Below are 13,149 nucleotides of genomic sequence, written 5' to 3'. Positions count from 1 at the left end.
AAGAAAGAAAGAAAGAAAGAAAGAAAGAAAGAAAGAAAGAAAGAAAGAAAGAAAGAAAGAAAGAAAGAAAGAAAGAAAGAAAGGAAGGAAGGAAGGAAGAAAGAAAGACTAAATTGAAAAAGGTCTTCAAATCTTCTAAAACCAGCCATTGACTAATTCGGGCATGGAACAGCACTGGGGTCATGAGTGGCCTAGGTAACACTGCTTTAGGATGGAGAGTTGAAGTATGCAACGTAGGCATTTGCATCATTAGTCTTCACTACAGCTCTGCCAGCCTCTGCTCTGCCTTCAGTTTCCAATTAAGTCTTCCTAGAATTACCCTGGGTGTAAAATTTAACCTTGTTTCATCTATATAGAAATTAAACAACACCAAAATTAATAGCCTGTATTGTCCTACTAAGGACTCTACCATAACTGAAAATCTGGCTTTTGTCTTTAAAAACAAACAAAAACAAACAAACAAACAAAAAACAACAACAACAACAACAAAAAATTTTTTTAAGGGCCATCTACCTACCAGTCTGTCTGCCTGTTGATATCTATCTGATTTAGGTAGGGTTTTATTGCTGAGAACAGACACCAAGACCAAGGCAACTCTTATAAAGGACAACATTTAATTGGGGCTGGCTTATAGGTTCAAGGTTTCAGTCCATTATCGTCAAGACAGGAGCATTGCAGCGTCCAGGCAGGCATGGTGCAGGTAGAGCTGAGAGTTCTACATCTTCATCTGAAGGCTGCTAGGAAGAGACTGGCTTCCAGGCAGCTAGTATGAGGGTTTTAAAGCCCATGCCTACAGTGACACAACAAGACACACCTACTAATAGTGCCATTCCCTGGGCCAAGCATATACAAGTCATCACACTGTCTGTCTGTCTGTCTGTCTGTCTGTCTATTTATCTATCTGCCTATCTACCTATCTATCATCTACCTACCTATCTACTCCTGGTTGAACTACCACTACACCCAGTAGACTTGATGATCTGGTAAATAAACTGTAAATGTCATAAAATAAATTAATATTACATTTTAACTATTAGTTATATAATCTATAGAATTAGGGTAAACCATGTCCATGATCTTAGAAAAAATTCTAAGCAAAGATTTACACAAACTTATTTTACTTTTTCTTTGAAGAAAAAAATGCTTTAAAAATGTCTTTCTGTTTTAACTTACTAGAAGATGTAATCTGATTTCTAATGCTAACAGGAAAGTCATTCTCTGATTAAAGGCTGGTCTTGTAACAAAAGGTTCACAGTAGTAACTGTGTTTCTGTATTTATTTTAATTTCAGAAATTCAATTAACACACCATTAAAGAAGTTGATACTTGGGTATAGTTAGTGTTTGCTTGTTCAGAGAGACATTCATACTGTATATGTGGTAAGGGAACAAATGCTCGCATTCATTACAAGCAAAGGTGAACCTAAAGTCTCAGTTCAGAGTCCCATAGATTTCCTGGGACTTAACTGTCCCTGTAAACTATAACTATTAACACTTACCCCAAACATGGAGCAAATGAAGTGAAAGTCAAAGCATATTAGGATTCTAAACAGCTTGACAAGCTTTTTGTGTCCACTTGTATTTTACCTTTTAATTTATAATCCTTATTATTAAAAAGAACTTAAAAATAAGTAAAAATATAGCACAGCAAAATTAACCAGACCCAAAGTCTATACATTTTAGTGGACTGCAGCACAGTTAGAATAGACTGGTGGAACAGAAGCTGTGGGACTGCTCATTAACTTCTGCACTCTCGGTGTTGAATGTATTTTACCCATGTATCTACTATCAAAACCAAAAATTCCATGACAGCATCTAGAAACTGGATGCTCCACGACAGAACTAATAAAACAATTAGCTTTACAGAATCTTTCATAGCTTGTGTCTATTACCTGAAGTTTGTTCTTCCTCACTCCCATATATTTACATTCTTGCTCCGTTTTCTTTATATTGTGCTGTATCCATACATACATTTTTTACATATATGTATACATTATTGGCTAGATTCTGCATATGGGAGAAAACATGCAATTTATTTCTTTTGAGACTGTGTAAATTTGCTTAATGATATACATTCTAAGTCCATCAATCTTCCTGCAAAAATTTTAACTTCATTTTTTAAAGCACTGATCTATGAGTATAGCACAATATAATTAGGGTTATTTTATTGTTACTATCCATTGCAATTGATTCCCATATAGCCTCTTAGATGTCCTTCATATCCATCCATCCTTCAACATGGTCTCCTTTCTCACCAGAGCCTCCCATTCTTGTCCCTCTCCTCCAAGGCTCTATTCTATCCATAAAATCTATTCTACTTCTGCCTCCAGGAGAGATCTGTGTGTCTGGCCTAGCCCTCTCCTCTATGCTTATCCTCCCTGAGTTTATAGCTTGGTTATCATTTATTTAATAGTGAATTTCCAAATATAAATGACTACATATCATATTTATCTTTCTGGGTTTGGTATATCTCACTCAGCATGATTTTTTTTCTAGTTCCACCCATTTTCCTGCAAATTTCATGATTTCTTTTAAACATGTGAACAGTACTCCATTGTGCAAATGGAGCACATTTTCCTTATCCATTCTTCTGTTGAGGGGCATCTAGACTGTTTCCAAGTGCTACCTCTTATGAAGACAACAGTACAAACATGGTGGAGTGTCATTGTGAAAGTGTCCCTGCAGGTGCCACGGCACGCAGGGAAATACCCACAGAGGTAAGAATGAGAACTTGCTTCAGCCTGACTTGGCCTGGATTAAACTTTGGGAGTCTTGTGACAAGTGGTTTATTGCCAGTTTCTTTAAATGCAGTACAATTTGGAAAATAGTTTCCTGGTGTAATACAGTTCCCAGTGCACAAAGACTTGATGACATCAAAACTCAACTCCAAGTGCTTTGCTGGAGGTGTTTATCAGGGGTAGGAGTTTCTAACTCCAGTGTCATACAACAGTGTTGGATTTTGTCAAAGGCTTTTTCAGCATCTAATAATGTGATCATGTGATTTTTTCATTCATTTGCTTATATGGTGGATTACATTTATTGATTTCTCTATATTGAACCATCCGGGCATCTCTGGGGTAAAGCCTACTTGATCATGGTGGATGATCTTTTTGAAATGGTTTTGGACTTGGTTTGCAAGTATTTTACTGAGTATCTTTGCATCTATTTTTCATAGGAGAAATTGGTCTGTAATTTTCTTTCTTTCTTTCTTTCTTTCTTTCTTTCTTTCTTTCTTTCTTTCTTTCTTTCTTTCTTTCTTTCTTTCTTTCTTTCTCCTTCTCCTTCTCCTTCTTCTGTTGAGTCTTTGTATGTTAGCACAAACTATCACAGGGTAACTTGTCAGGAGCCACTTTGGATAGGCTAAGGCTAGAAGGTGACCTTCCTGGAGGTGGCCCATCAGGTTTTGGTTGGTCTTCATTTGGTGAGCTTGATGGCAAGGTCCCAAAGAGACTTCATCTCAGGATTGTTTCTTGCAGGTGACATGCCTTTCCTGTCAATTATTAAATTATTATAATAATCCCTGGGCATTAGCCCACCCTATTTATCAGATTTCCAGCGGATTAACATAAAGATGAACTCTCATGGAGTGATGCTATTTAGCTGAATTAATGAGTCTATAGAATTCCTGACTTGATTAAATTAATTTTAGGAAGAAAGTTTTCAGAAATGGTCTTATTTGCTATGCTAGAAAGATGTAATTAAGTATTACAAGAATAGAATGTGCCCAGTTCTCATATAGTAAGTAAAGGCTGCATAATAAGAAATACTTTGTTTCTTTTTTAAAATTAGATATTTTCTTTATTTACATTTCAAATGTTATCCTCTTCCCTGGTTTCCACTCCGAAAATCCCCTACCCCTCCCCACACTCTGCTGCCCCACCCACTCCAACTTCCTGGCCCTGGCCTTCCCCTATACTGGGGCATAGAACCTTCACAGGACCAAGGGCCTCTCCTCCCATTGATGACCCACTAGGCCATTCTCTGCTACATATGCAGCTAGAGCCATGAGACCCACCATGTGTTTTCTTTGATTGGTGGTTTAGTCCCAGGGAGCTCTGGGGGCACTGGTTAGTTCATATTGTTGTTCCTCCTAGGGGGCTGTAAACCCCTTCAGCTCCTTGGGTCCTTTCTCTAGCTCCTTCATTGGGGACCCTGTGCTCCATCCATGGATGGCTGTGAGCATCCACTTCTGTATTTGTCAGGCACTGGCAGAGCCTCTCAGGAGACAGCTATATCAGTCTCCTGTCAGCAAGTTCTTGTTGGCATCTGCAATAGTGTCTGGGTTTGGTAGTTGTTAATGGGATGGATCCCCAGGTGGGACAGTCTCTGGATGGTCATTCCTTCAGTCTCTGCTCTGAACTTTGTCTCTGTAACTCCTTCCATGGGTATTTTGTTCCCCCTTCTGAGTACGATCAAAGTATCTACATTTTGGTCTTTCTTCTTCTTGAGTTTCATGGTTTTCAAATTGTATCTTGGGTATTCTGAGCTTCTGAGCTAATATCCACTTATCAGTGAGTACATATCATGTGTGTTCTTTTGTGATTGGGTTACTTCACTCAGGATGATATCCTCTAGATCCATCCATTTGTCTAAGAATTTCATAAATTCATTGTTTTTAGTAGCTGAGTAGTATTCCACTGTGTAAATGTACCACATTTTCTGTATCCATTCCTCTGCTGAGAGATATCTGGGTTCTTTCCAGCTTCTAGCTATCATAAATAAGGCTGCTATGAACATATTGGAGCATATGACCTTATTACAAGTTGGAACATCTTTTGGGTATATTCCTAGGAGTGGTATAGCTAGATCTTCTGGTAGAACTATGTTCAATTTTCTGAGGAACTGCCAAATTGATTTCTAGATTTGTTGTGGCAGCTTGCAATCCCACCAGTAATCTCCACATCCTCATCAGCAACTTCTGTCACCTGAATTTTTGATTTTAACCATTCTGACTGGTGTGAGGTGGAATCTCAGGGTTGTTTTGATTTGCATTTCCCTGATGATTAAGGATGTTGAACATTTTTTTCATATGCTTCATAGCCATTCAGTGTTTGTTAGTAGAGAATTCTTTGTTTAGCTCTGTATCCCATTTTTTAATAGGGCTATTTGGTTTTCTGGAAGGAGTTGGAGTGGGTGGGTTGGGGAGCAGGGGGAGGGAGGAAGGGGATAGGGAATTTTCGGAGGGGAAACCAGAAAGGGGGATAACATTTGAAATGGAAAAAACGAAAATATCTAATAAAAAATTTAAAATAAAAAAGAAATAAAATAAGCTTTCATAATTACACTAAAAAGAGAAATAGGCTTGGGACAAAATTTTGTTCAATGAAAAACATTTAGGTCCAAGGATATAACCATAGGTGTGCACTATAAGGCAAGGATATGTAAAAACTGCTACTTTGAACTTATAACAAGCACACAGAATGAAACACTGCTTTGAAAATATCAACACCCTTCTATAGCTCCCATTTTATATAACATTTTATCTCTGAGGTAATTTTCTAAAGAACTTTTTGTCTAAGAAGGTATAAAAAGTCCAGAGAAAATAAATAAAATTGTTGGTTAGATAGTTTGACTTGGGGAACTCTGTCCCATCCATCCATATATCCATGCATCCAAATGTATATGTCTGTCTGTCTGTATATATGTAGGTTCATGGGTATGAATGTAAGCATGCATAAATACTTATGGAGTTGACTGAGCCAGACAGTAGGGCCCAGCCATAGTGTGGGTGCATGAATGTATATGTGTCTGTGCATATTTGCCTATATAAAGGATCTTAATTCTTTTCTTTTCCTTCCTCTCTGGTTCACAAAGAGTTAACCAGCCTAGCCAGAGAGGCTGGCTACCTGGGAGTGATAGCAATACATTTTTTTACTTAGTTCCCCACTGCTAGGCAACAGCTGTTAGTCACCCAAGCCAGTAATTTTTAACCATAGAATAAACAAGAAAGTTTTTAGGATTCTTTAGAAGCTATCAGCAAGCATTCAGTATAGTTAAGAGCACTATAAGGTCAGAGACTATCAGTCTTTTAAAGCTACCTCTACATCCAACTTTATGTCCAGCTTCAAACCATTCCAGGCCAGGCTGGCTCCTGGCAGTAACTGTGGCCTCATAGAATAAATTGGGCAATGTTTTTCTTCTGTTTCTATTTTGTGGAATTATTTGAGGAGTATTGGCCTTCACTCCTTTTTGAAAGTCTGATTCTGTGCTAAAGTCTTTAGGCCCTGGGCTAGACTGGGAGATATCTAAAGACTGCTTCTATTTCACTAGGGTTATAAGTCTGTTTAAAGTATTGATCTGCTCTTGATTTAACTTTCGAAAGTGCTATCTATCAAGAAAATTATCCATTTATTTTTTAGATTTCATTTAGATTTTTGGTGGAGTATAGGCTTTTAAAGTATGTCCTTATGATTCTCTTGATGTCCTCAGTGTCTGCTGTTATGTCCCCCTTTTTGTTTCTCATCTTGTTAATTTGGATATTCTCACTCTCTGCCTTCTAGTTAATTTGGATAAGGTTTTGTTGATTTTATTGCTTTTCTCAAAGAACCAACTCTTTGTTTCCTTGACTTTCTTATTATTCTCTTTATTTCTGTTATTGATTTCAGCCCTGAGTTTGATTATTTCTTGCTCTCTACTCCTCTCTTGGGTATGATTTGTTGTTGTTGTTGTTCTAGAGATTTCAGGTATGCTATTAAGTGGCTAATATGAGATCTCTCCAGTTGTTTATGTAGGCACTTAGTTCTATGAACTTTCCTCTTAGCTTGGAGAAAATTCTGAGAAATACTTGGAGAAAATACTTGGAGGTACTGGGAAAAGGTATATTCTTTTGAGTGTGGGTGCAATACTTTATAAATATCTGTTCTATTTGATTTATAATGTCTGTTAGTGCCAACATTTCTCTGTTTAGTTTTGTCTATTGGTGGGAGTTGGGTATTAAAGTCTATCGATATCAGGGTGTGTGGGTCCACAAGTGATTTAAGTTTTAGTAATGTTTCTTTTACATATGTAGCTGCCCTTGTGCTTGGAGCATAGATGATAAGAATTGAAATGTCAGCTTGGTTGATTTTTTTTTTTTCATTTTGATGAGTGTGAAGTCTCCTTTTCTATCTCTTCTGGTTAGGTTTGGTTTAAAGTCTATTTTGTTAGATAGCGGCTTGCTCCTTAGATCCATTTGCTTAGACTATCCTTTTCCAGCCATTTATCCAAAAGTAGTGTCTCTCTTTGATGTTGAGGTATGCTTTTTGGATACAGCAGAAGGATGGGGCTGTGTTTTCACATCCATTCTGTTATTCTGTCTTTTTATTGAGGGAATTGAAGCCACTGATACTGGGAATTATCAGTGACACATGATTGTTAATATGTTATTTTGTTGGTGGTGGCATTTGGCAAAGTTCAACATGCTTCTGTCATAAAAGTTCTGATATGGCAGAAATAGATGGAACATACCTCAAATAATAAAGGCTACAAATCTACAGCCAACATTATATTAATTGGAGACAAATTAAGAACTTTTTCTCTAAGATCAGAAATGATACAAGGATGTTCATCCCCTCTCCCCTGTTTTGTTTGATATGGTACTCAAAGTCTTAGCTACAGCAATTAGATAAGAGAAATACATAAAGGGACAACAATAGTAAGGGAAGGACTTAAAATATCACTATTTACAGAGACATGATTCTTTACTGATGAAACCCTATTGAGTCTTCTAGAAACCTTAGATAAACACTTACAGTAAGGTTCTTGCAAGATACATAATCAGTATGTATTTTGAAAACAAAACAAAGTGACCCTTTATATATACTAATAGGCAACTCTCTTAAAAATAAATTAGGGAAAATATTCCATTAAAAAGATAGCTTCCCCTAACCCAGATACTATCATGCCACTAAAGGAACATAGCAATAAAATGACTCTAAATCACCTTCTGCTACCCATAGATCAGTACCTTAGACAGCTATCATCAAAGACATTTCTCCTTCAATAAGATGAGAACTAACACAGAGACTCACAACTGGGTAATATACAGAGAGTGAGAGACCTTGGACACTCAAACCTAAATGGATGTCTTCATCAAACCTCTCACCTCAGGGGTCAGGAAACTACGTGGAAGAAAAGGTAAAAGGATTTTAAGAGCCAGAGGGGATAGAAGACACTGAGGAAACAATAGGAATGGCACATATATCAACTCACAAATACTCAGCATGCACAGGACCTGCACAGGTTCAATTCAGACTGGGTCCCAGCACTGAGAGGGGAAGTAGACACATCTCCCATCCCTAAACAAGATGCTGTCTCCAATTGAGAACCACTTGCAAATGAAAAATGCGTTATTCATTTATTGGAGAAAACTTACTGGTTGCATTATCCACATGTAAGTGTAGGCCCCGTGCCTAGCAGTAGAAGGCCAACAAAAAAACAAATGGCACTGTGTTAGAATTTTGTCCTGTATTGCCTTGTTTGAGTGATTTGTTTTGTTTTTATTTTCATGGCCTTTTGCTGCTATATTATGGTTTCCAATTTTGTACTTTTGTGGAATTTGTGTGTGTGTGTGTTTCTTGTGTGTTGTGTGTGTTTCTTGTGTGTGGAGAGGTTGTGGATTTGTTGTTGTTGTTATTTTGTTTTGCTTGTTTGATACCTGTTTGATAGGGGGGCATGGAATTGAGTGGATGGAAAGGTAGAGAGGATTTGGGAGATGTTGGGGGAGGGGTTACTATGATAATGATTTATTGTATGGGAATTTTTTTCAATTTAAAATATTTCCTCCCAAGATTAAGTATTTAGGAAAATATCTAACTAAAGAAGTGAAAGACATTTACAACAAAAATTTCAAGATATTGAAAAAGGAAATCACAGCAGATACTAAATGATGGAAAACTATTTCATGCTCCTAGGTAGATAGAATTAATATTATAAAAATATCTATACTACCCAAATCAGTATTAAACATGTTCAAACTCAAAACTTCTATGTCACATTTCACAGGTATAGGACAAATGCAAGAATTTATATGGAACTACAAAAACCCAACACAAACACACACAAACACACACACACACACACACACACACACACACACACGTAGCCAAAGCTATCCCAAGGAATGAAAACAATGTTTGAGATTTTATACTACCTGACCTCAAATAATACGACATAGAGTTATAATAATAAAGACAACTTGGTTTTGATACAAAAATAGACCAATAGACCACTGCAATAGAAAAGAGAACCTAGAAATAAAATGGCAAAGCTATGCCCACTTAACTTTTGACAAATGAGGTCTGGTGGTTTGAATGAGGATGATGTAAGAGCTCAAATGTTGAATACTTGGTCTGCAGTTAGTGGAACTGTTCGGGAAGGAATAGAAGGCATGGCTTTGATGGAGAAAATGTGTCACTAGGCATGGTCTTTGAGGTTCTGAAAGCCCACACCAGGCCCAGATATCTCTCCTTCTCCCCTCCCCCTCCCCCCTCTGTTTCTGCCCATGGATCATGATGTGACTCTTAGCTACTGTTCCAGTAACATGTGTGCCACCATGATGCCCCCTGGCACAATGATAATGGCCAAGCCTCCAATTAAATACTTTCTTTTATAAGAGTTGTTTTGGCCATGGTGTCTCTTCATAACAAAGAAACAGTGAAGATGCACGTGGATATCACATTAGGTAAAGGGCCCTCCTTCACAGGAGTTATTCAACTTCTGTTAAAACTCCTGTTACTCAACTCAGCAGAGAAGTAAGTCTGAATGAATGGAGAACAAGGGCAACAAAAGAAGCAGTCCGCAGAGGAAAGTGTTGATCCAAATGGCACCGTCCACACAATACTCACTGAACTTATTTGTCTGAGATCTAACAGCAATTAGACATTTTCATAGGTGATTGGGAATCATGACAGTTTAAAACAAGAAAAGAAACTGATTTCATGTTCTTCAATGACAAGGAACTCAGCTAAATCAAGATACAGTGTCTGTGAGTGCCAAAAACTAATGTGAGAACATTTAGATGTGATGAAGATCGGACTTTAATTATCTTACTTTCTCCAGTCCTTGCCTTTGTGATGCAAGCCAGAGTTTGTCACCTTTAAGATTTCTGATGGCTTGGTTGCATGACCAGGGAGGATGTGCGCTAGCCACCGTAGTCTGTACACTAAATGTCAATAGCGCCTCCCAGTGTTGACAATGAAAACTGTCTTCAGACATTACTCAATATGCTCTGTAGTTTATAGCCACTGGTCTGTACAGAAATTATTTTATGGCACCTATTTTGAGGTGGTTGTTTCTCTCTTCTTTTACTTCTTTTTTTCTCTCTTCTTTTACTTCCACTCAACTTCTCTTTTGTTTTGAGACAACATCTCAGTCTGCAACCCTGTCTAGTCTACAGGTTAATAAGTAGACCAGACTTGCCTTGACCTGTGAACAATCCTCCTGCATCTGTAGGCAAGTGCTAGGATTATAGTTGTACACTAAGATACTCAGCTGACATTTCCATTTGCTAGTTAGGAATCCAAATACTTTTCATGACAGCCAGAAAGATATACATATGTGCCATGTGTCCTTCACATCTTAAGTGACTTCGAAGGGTTAATACCATAATCTGTACCTAATTTTGTCAGAAGGATATCAGAGCAATTATTGCTTTGTCAACACTATTCATTGAGAAGGATTTTATCATCAGTGACAATACATATCATTCCTGTCGGTCTAATACTATGGCCTGTTCCAAATGGGAATTTGAAATTGCCATATTAGGGATACTCGTACACCTCCACAATTTCTCTCCTCAGATTTATATCTCTGTCAATTCAAATATAATTCCATTTTGTACCACTGAGCCACTCCTTTGAAGCGACACCCACTCCCATTTGTTAAACTCTTCTGTTGTTTGATGATCCTATACTTCATCATGTCAGCCAGCAGTCCCTTTCCGTACATTCTTCACTTCAGGGCTGGTGGTTCAGGTTCTTAATTTTGCTGTGTGAGTAACTTGGCACAGAACCACCCACTCAGATCCACCAGTGGCAAAGGAGGTGGTTTTGATGTTTTCCCCGGGGTACACATTACCCAAAGCCAAACCTTAGACACTGCTCTGCTGAGGAATGTTTGGGGCTTGCCCCACCTTCCTCTAATGACACTGTCAGTCCCTTCTGCTATTCTCCTTGCTTCAGGTGGATCTTGTAAAGCAAGGGCCAGAAAACTGAAGCAGCTAAGTCTGACTGAAGGTGATGCATTTTATACTTTTGAATAATTTTTTAAAAAATTTATACTACGTGACCTGTAAATTTTTGTGAAATTTGACTCTGGGTATACAGGGTTTGATCAGAGCAGAGCTATGCTGTTCGTGTTGTTTATGGCTGCTCGCCCATGACAGTAGCAGCATTCAAGCTATAGGGCCTGAAATACTTGCAATCTGGCTCTTTACAGAAAATCTGTCAGTCTCCACTGCAAAATGACTTGAGCATTTCTTTCTCTCACACAGAGAACTTCAAGCCTTGAGGGGATTTCCACATGGATACATATGCATTTCTGTATGAGAAAATTATCAGTGCGCTTACCATATACCTGCCACCATGTAGGTTTGCATTCTGAGGTACACAAAGGGCTGCTGCAAGTGGCTGGCCTGGACGCCAGCCTAGGGGAGGACCCACACCTCCTAAGATGCTCAGGCCCGGAGACATTACCCTACTATATCTTTTTGATGATACATTTTTAAATGTATTAATTTTATTTATATTTACATGTATTTATTTTTAGATTTATTAAATTAACTTATTAAAATGTTTTGCCTTAGATTTAACTCACTTTCTACAAATATATATCAAGAAGTTGAAACCAATCAAAAATGGACAGAAAACCAGTTTATCAAGTACAGAAAAGACCACATGAGCCACATGAATGAGTGTCTGAAGGTCGTGCAGGAAAAGCTGGTAAGGCGCTCCTGTGTCATGAGGCTGACAGCAGTGCATGGTGGCTGCCCCAGCAGGGACAGGAAGCTCTGCTGCATGGGAGAGTGCTTCTATTTAACACCTCTGTAGGAGTCCAGTGCCTCTGCTTCAGGAATCTCCTCTCCAGATGTGGGGACCTACATTTCCTAGAATATGCTGTCCCTGTTCCAAAATAATTTGAAGAAATTTTCTTTTTCAAGAATGTGAGGAGGAAGAGCAGCAGCAGCAATAACAAAGCACTCTCAGCCCAAAGCAAGGAATCTCCTCTGGAGTTCTCCTTTAGGGGCCTGGGGCACTGGACACGGTTCCTAGGTGACACATGACCTCATGACAGGTTGAAGGCTTCTGGAAGACAAGAAATTTACCCTACTTGAGATCTATTACTAGATGCAGAGTTATTTGTTATTGTTGTTCTGTTTTTGTTTTTGAGACAGGTTGTTGTGGCACTTGCTATGTAGATCAGGCAGGCCCAGAGGTCACAGAGATCTGCCTGTTTCTCTCTATCCCCTTAGTGCTGAGATCAAAGGTGTGCTCCACCATGCCTAGCATAGATCCAAAGTTTTAAGAACTCTTTTCTAGATCGTACCAGTTGAAGCAAGTCCCGGTCTTCAGAGTGAGGCTGATAGGGCATATGAGAAACATACCTATGTGTGGGCTTTCAGAGTCTCTCATTGCTACTGGAACCCCAAGTCCTCCAAGAAGGTAGCCCATGGCTACCTGCCATGAAGATTGTACAGATGTCTTAAGAACTTCGTTCAGTGGAACTGCCAGCAACACAGTAAACAATGTCTGTAGCCCACACCTCGGTGTGCACATAACCGAATGAGGTAGAAGCCAGTAGCCTTACTATTGCTATGGCTAGCAAAGTCTGCATAGTTAGATTCCTGGCTGCCAAGTAAGCCTGCTGGTTCTTCAGCTCCTAAAGTACTCAAAGCCCTCTACCATTTACAAGCAGTAGTGGGGGATCCTGGGTCACTGTGGGAGGAAGAGAGAGACTGAATTCACCATTCCTAAAGCGAGCAATAGGAAATAGACTCACAGGAGACATGGCATTTGTGCCCAGTCCCTCCTCCCTGATTCTCTGTAGAAAGCCCATAGGTCTAAGGCTCTTGCTGCACCCACACTCACACCCTAGAATCACGTGGTGAGCATTTCTTTCTTTCTTTTTCTTTCTTTCTTTCTTTCTTTCTTTTTTTTGTTTTTGTTTGTTTGTTT

At 38.7% G+C, this 13,149-nt stretch overlaps 2 protein-coding genes across 2 annotated transcripts in view; one reads left to right on the top strand and one right to left on the bottom strand.

The window, feature by feature from the left end:
• Positions 1-13,149, top strand: part of Fam81b (family with sequence similarity 81 member B) — a 59,574-nt gene that overhangs the window by 41,593 nt on the left and 4,832 nt on the right. Inside the window, exon 8 of the mRNA XM_029543990.1 lies at positions 11,781-11,916. Coding sequence (XP_029399850.1) covers positions 11,781-11,916 — 136 coding nt within the window. The remainder of the gene's footprint in view (positions 1-11,780; positions 11,917-13,149) is intronic.
• Ttc37 (tetratricopeptide repeat domain 37) overlaps positions 12,261-13,149 on the bottom strand; it is a 105,475-nt gene continuing 104,586 nt past the window's right edge. Inside the window, exon 45 of the mRNA XM_029543987.1 lies at positions 12,261-12,279. The gene's annotated coding sequence lies outside the window, so the exon portion shown is untranslated. The remainder of the gene's footprint in view (positions 12,280-13,149) is intronic.

Source organism: Mus pahari, chromosome 11 (genome assembly GCF_900095145.1).
Source record: "Mus pahari chromosome 11, PAHARI_EIJ_v1.1, whole genome shotgun sequence".
Lineage (NCBI taxonomy): Eukaryota > Metazoa > Chordata > Mammalia > Rodentia > Muridae > Mus > Mus pahari.
The sequence above is the reverse complement of the archived record's forward strand: the minus strand, read 5'-3'. Positions and strand labels throughout refer to the sequence as shown.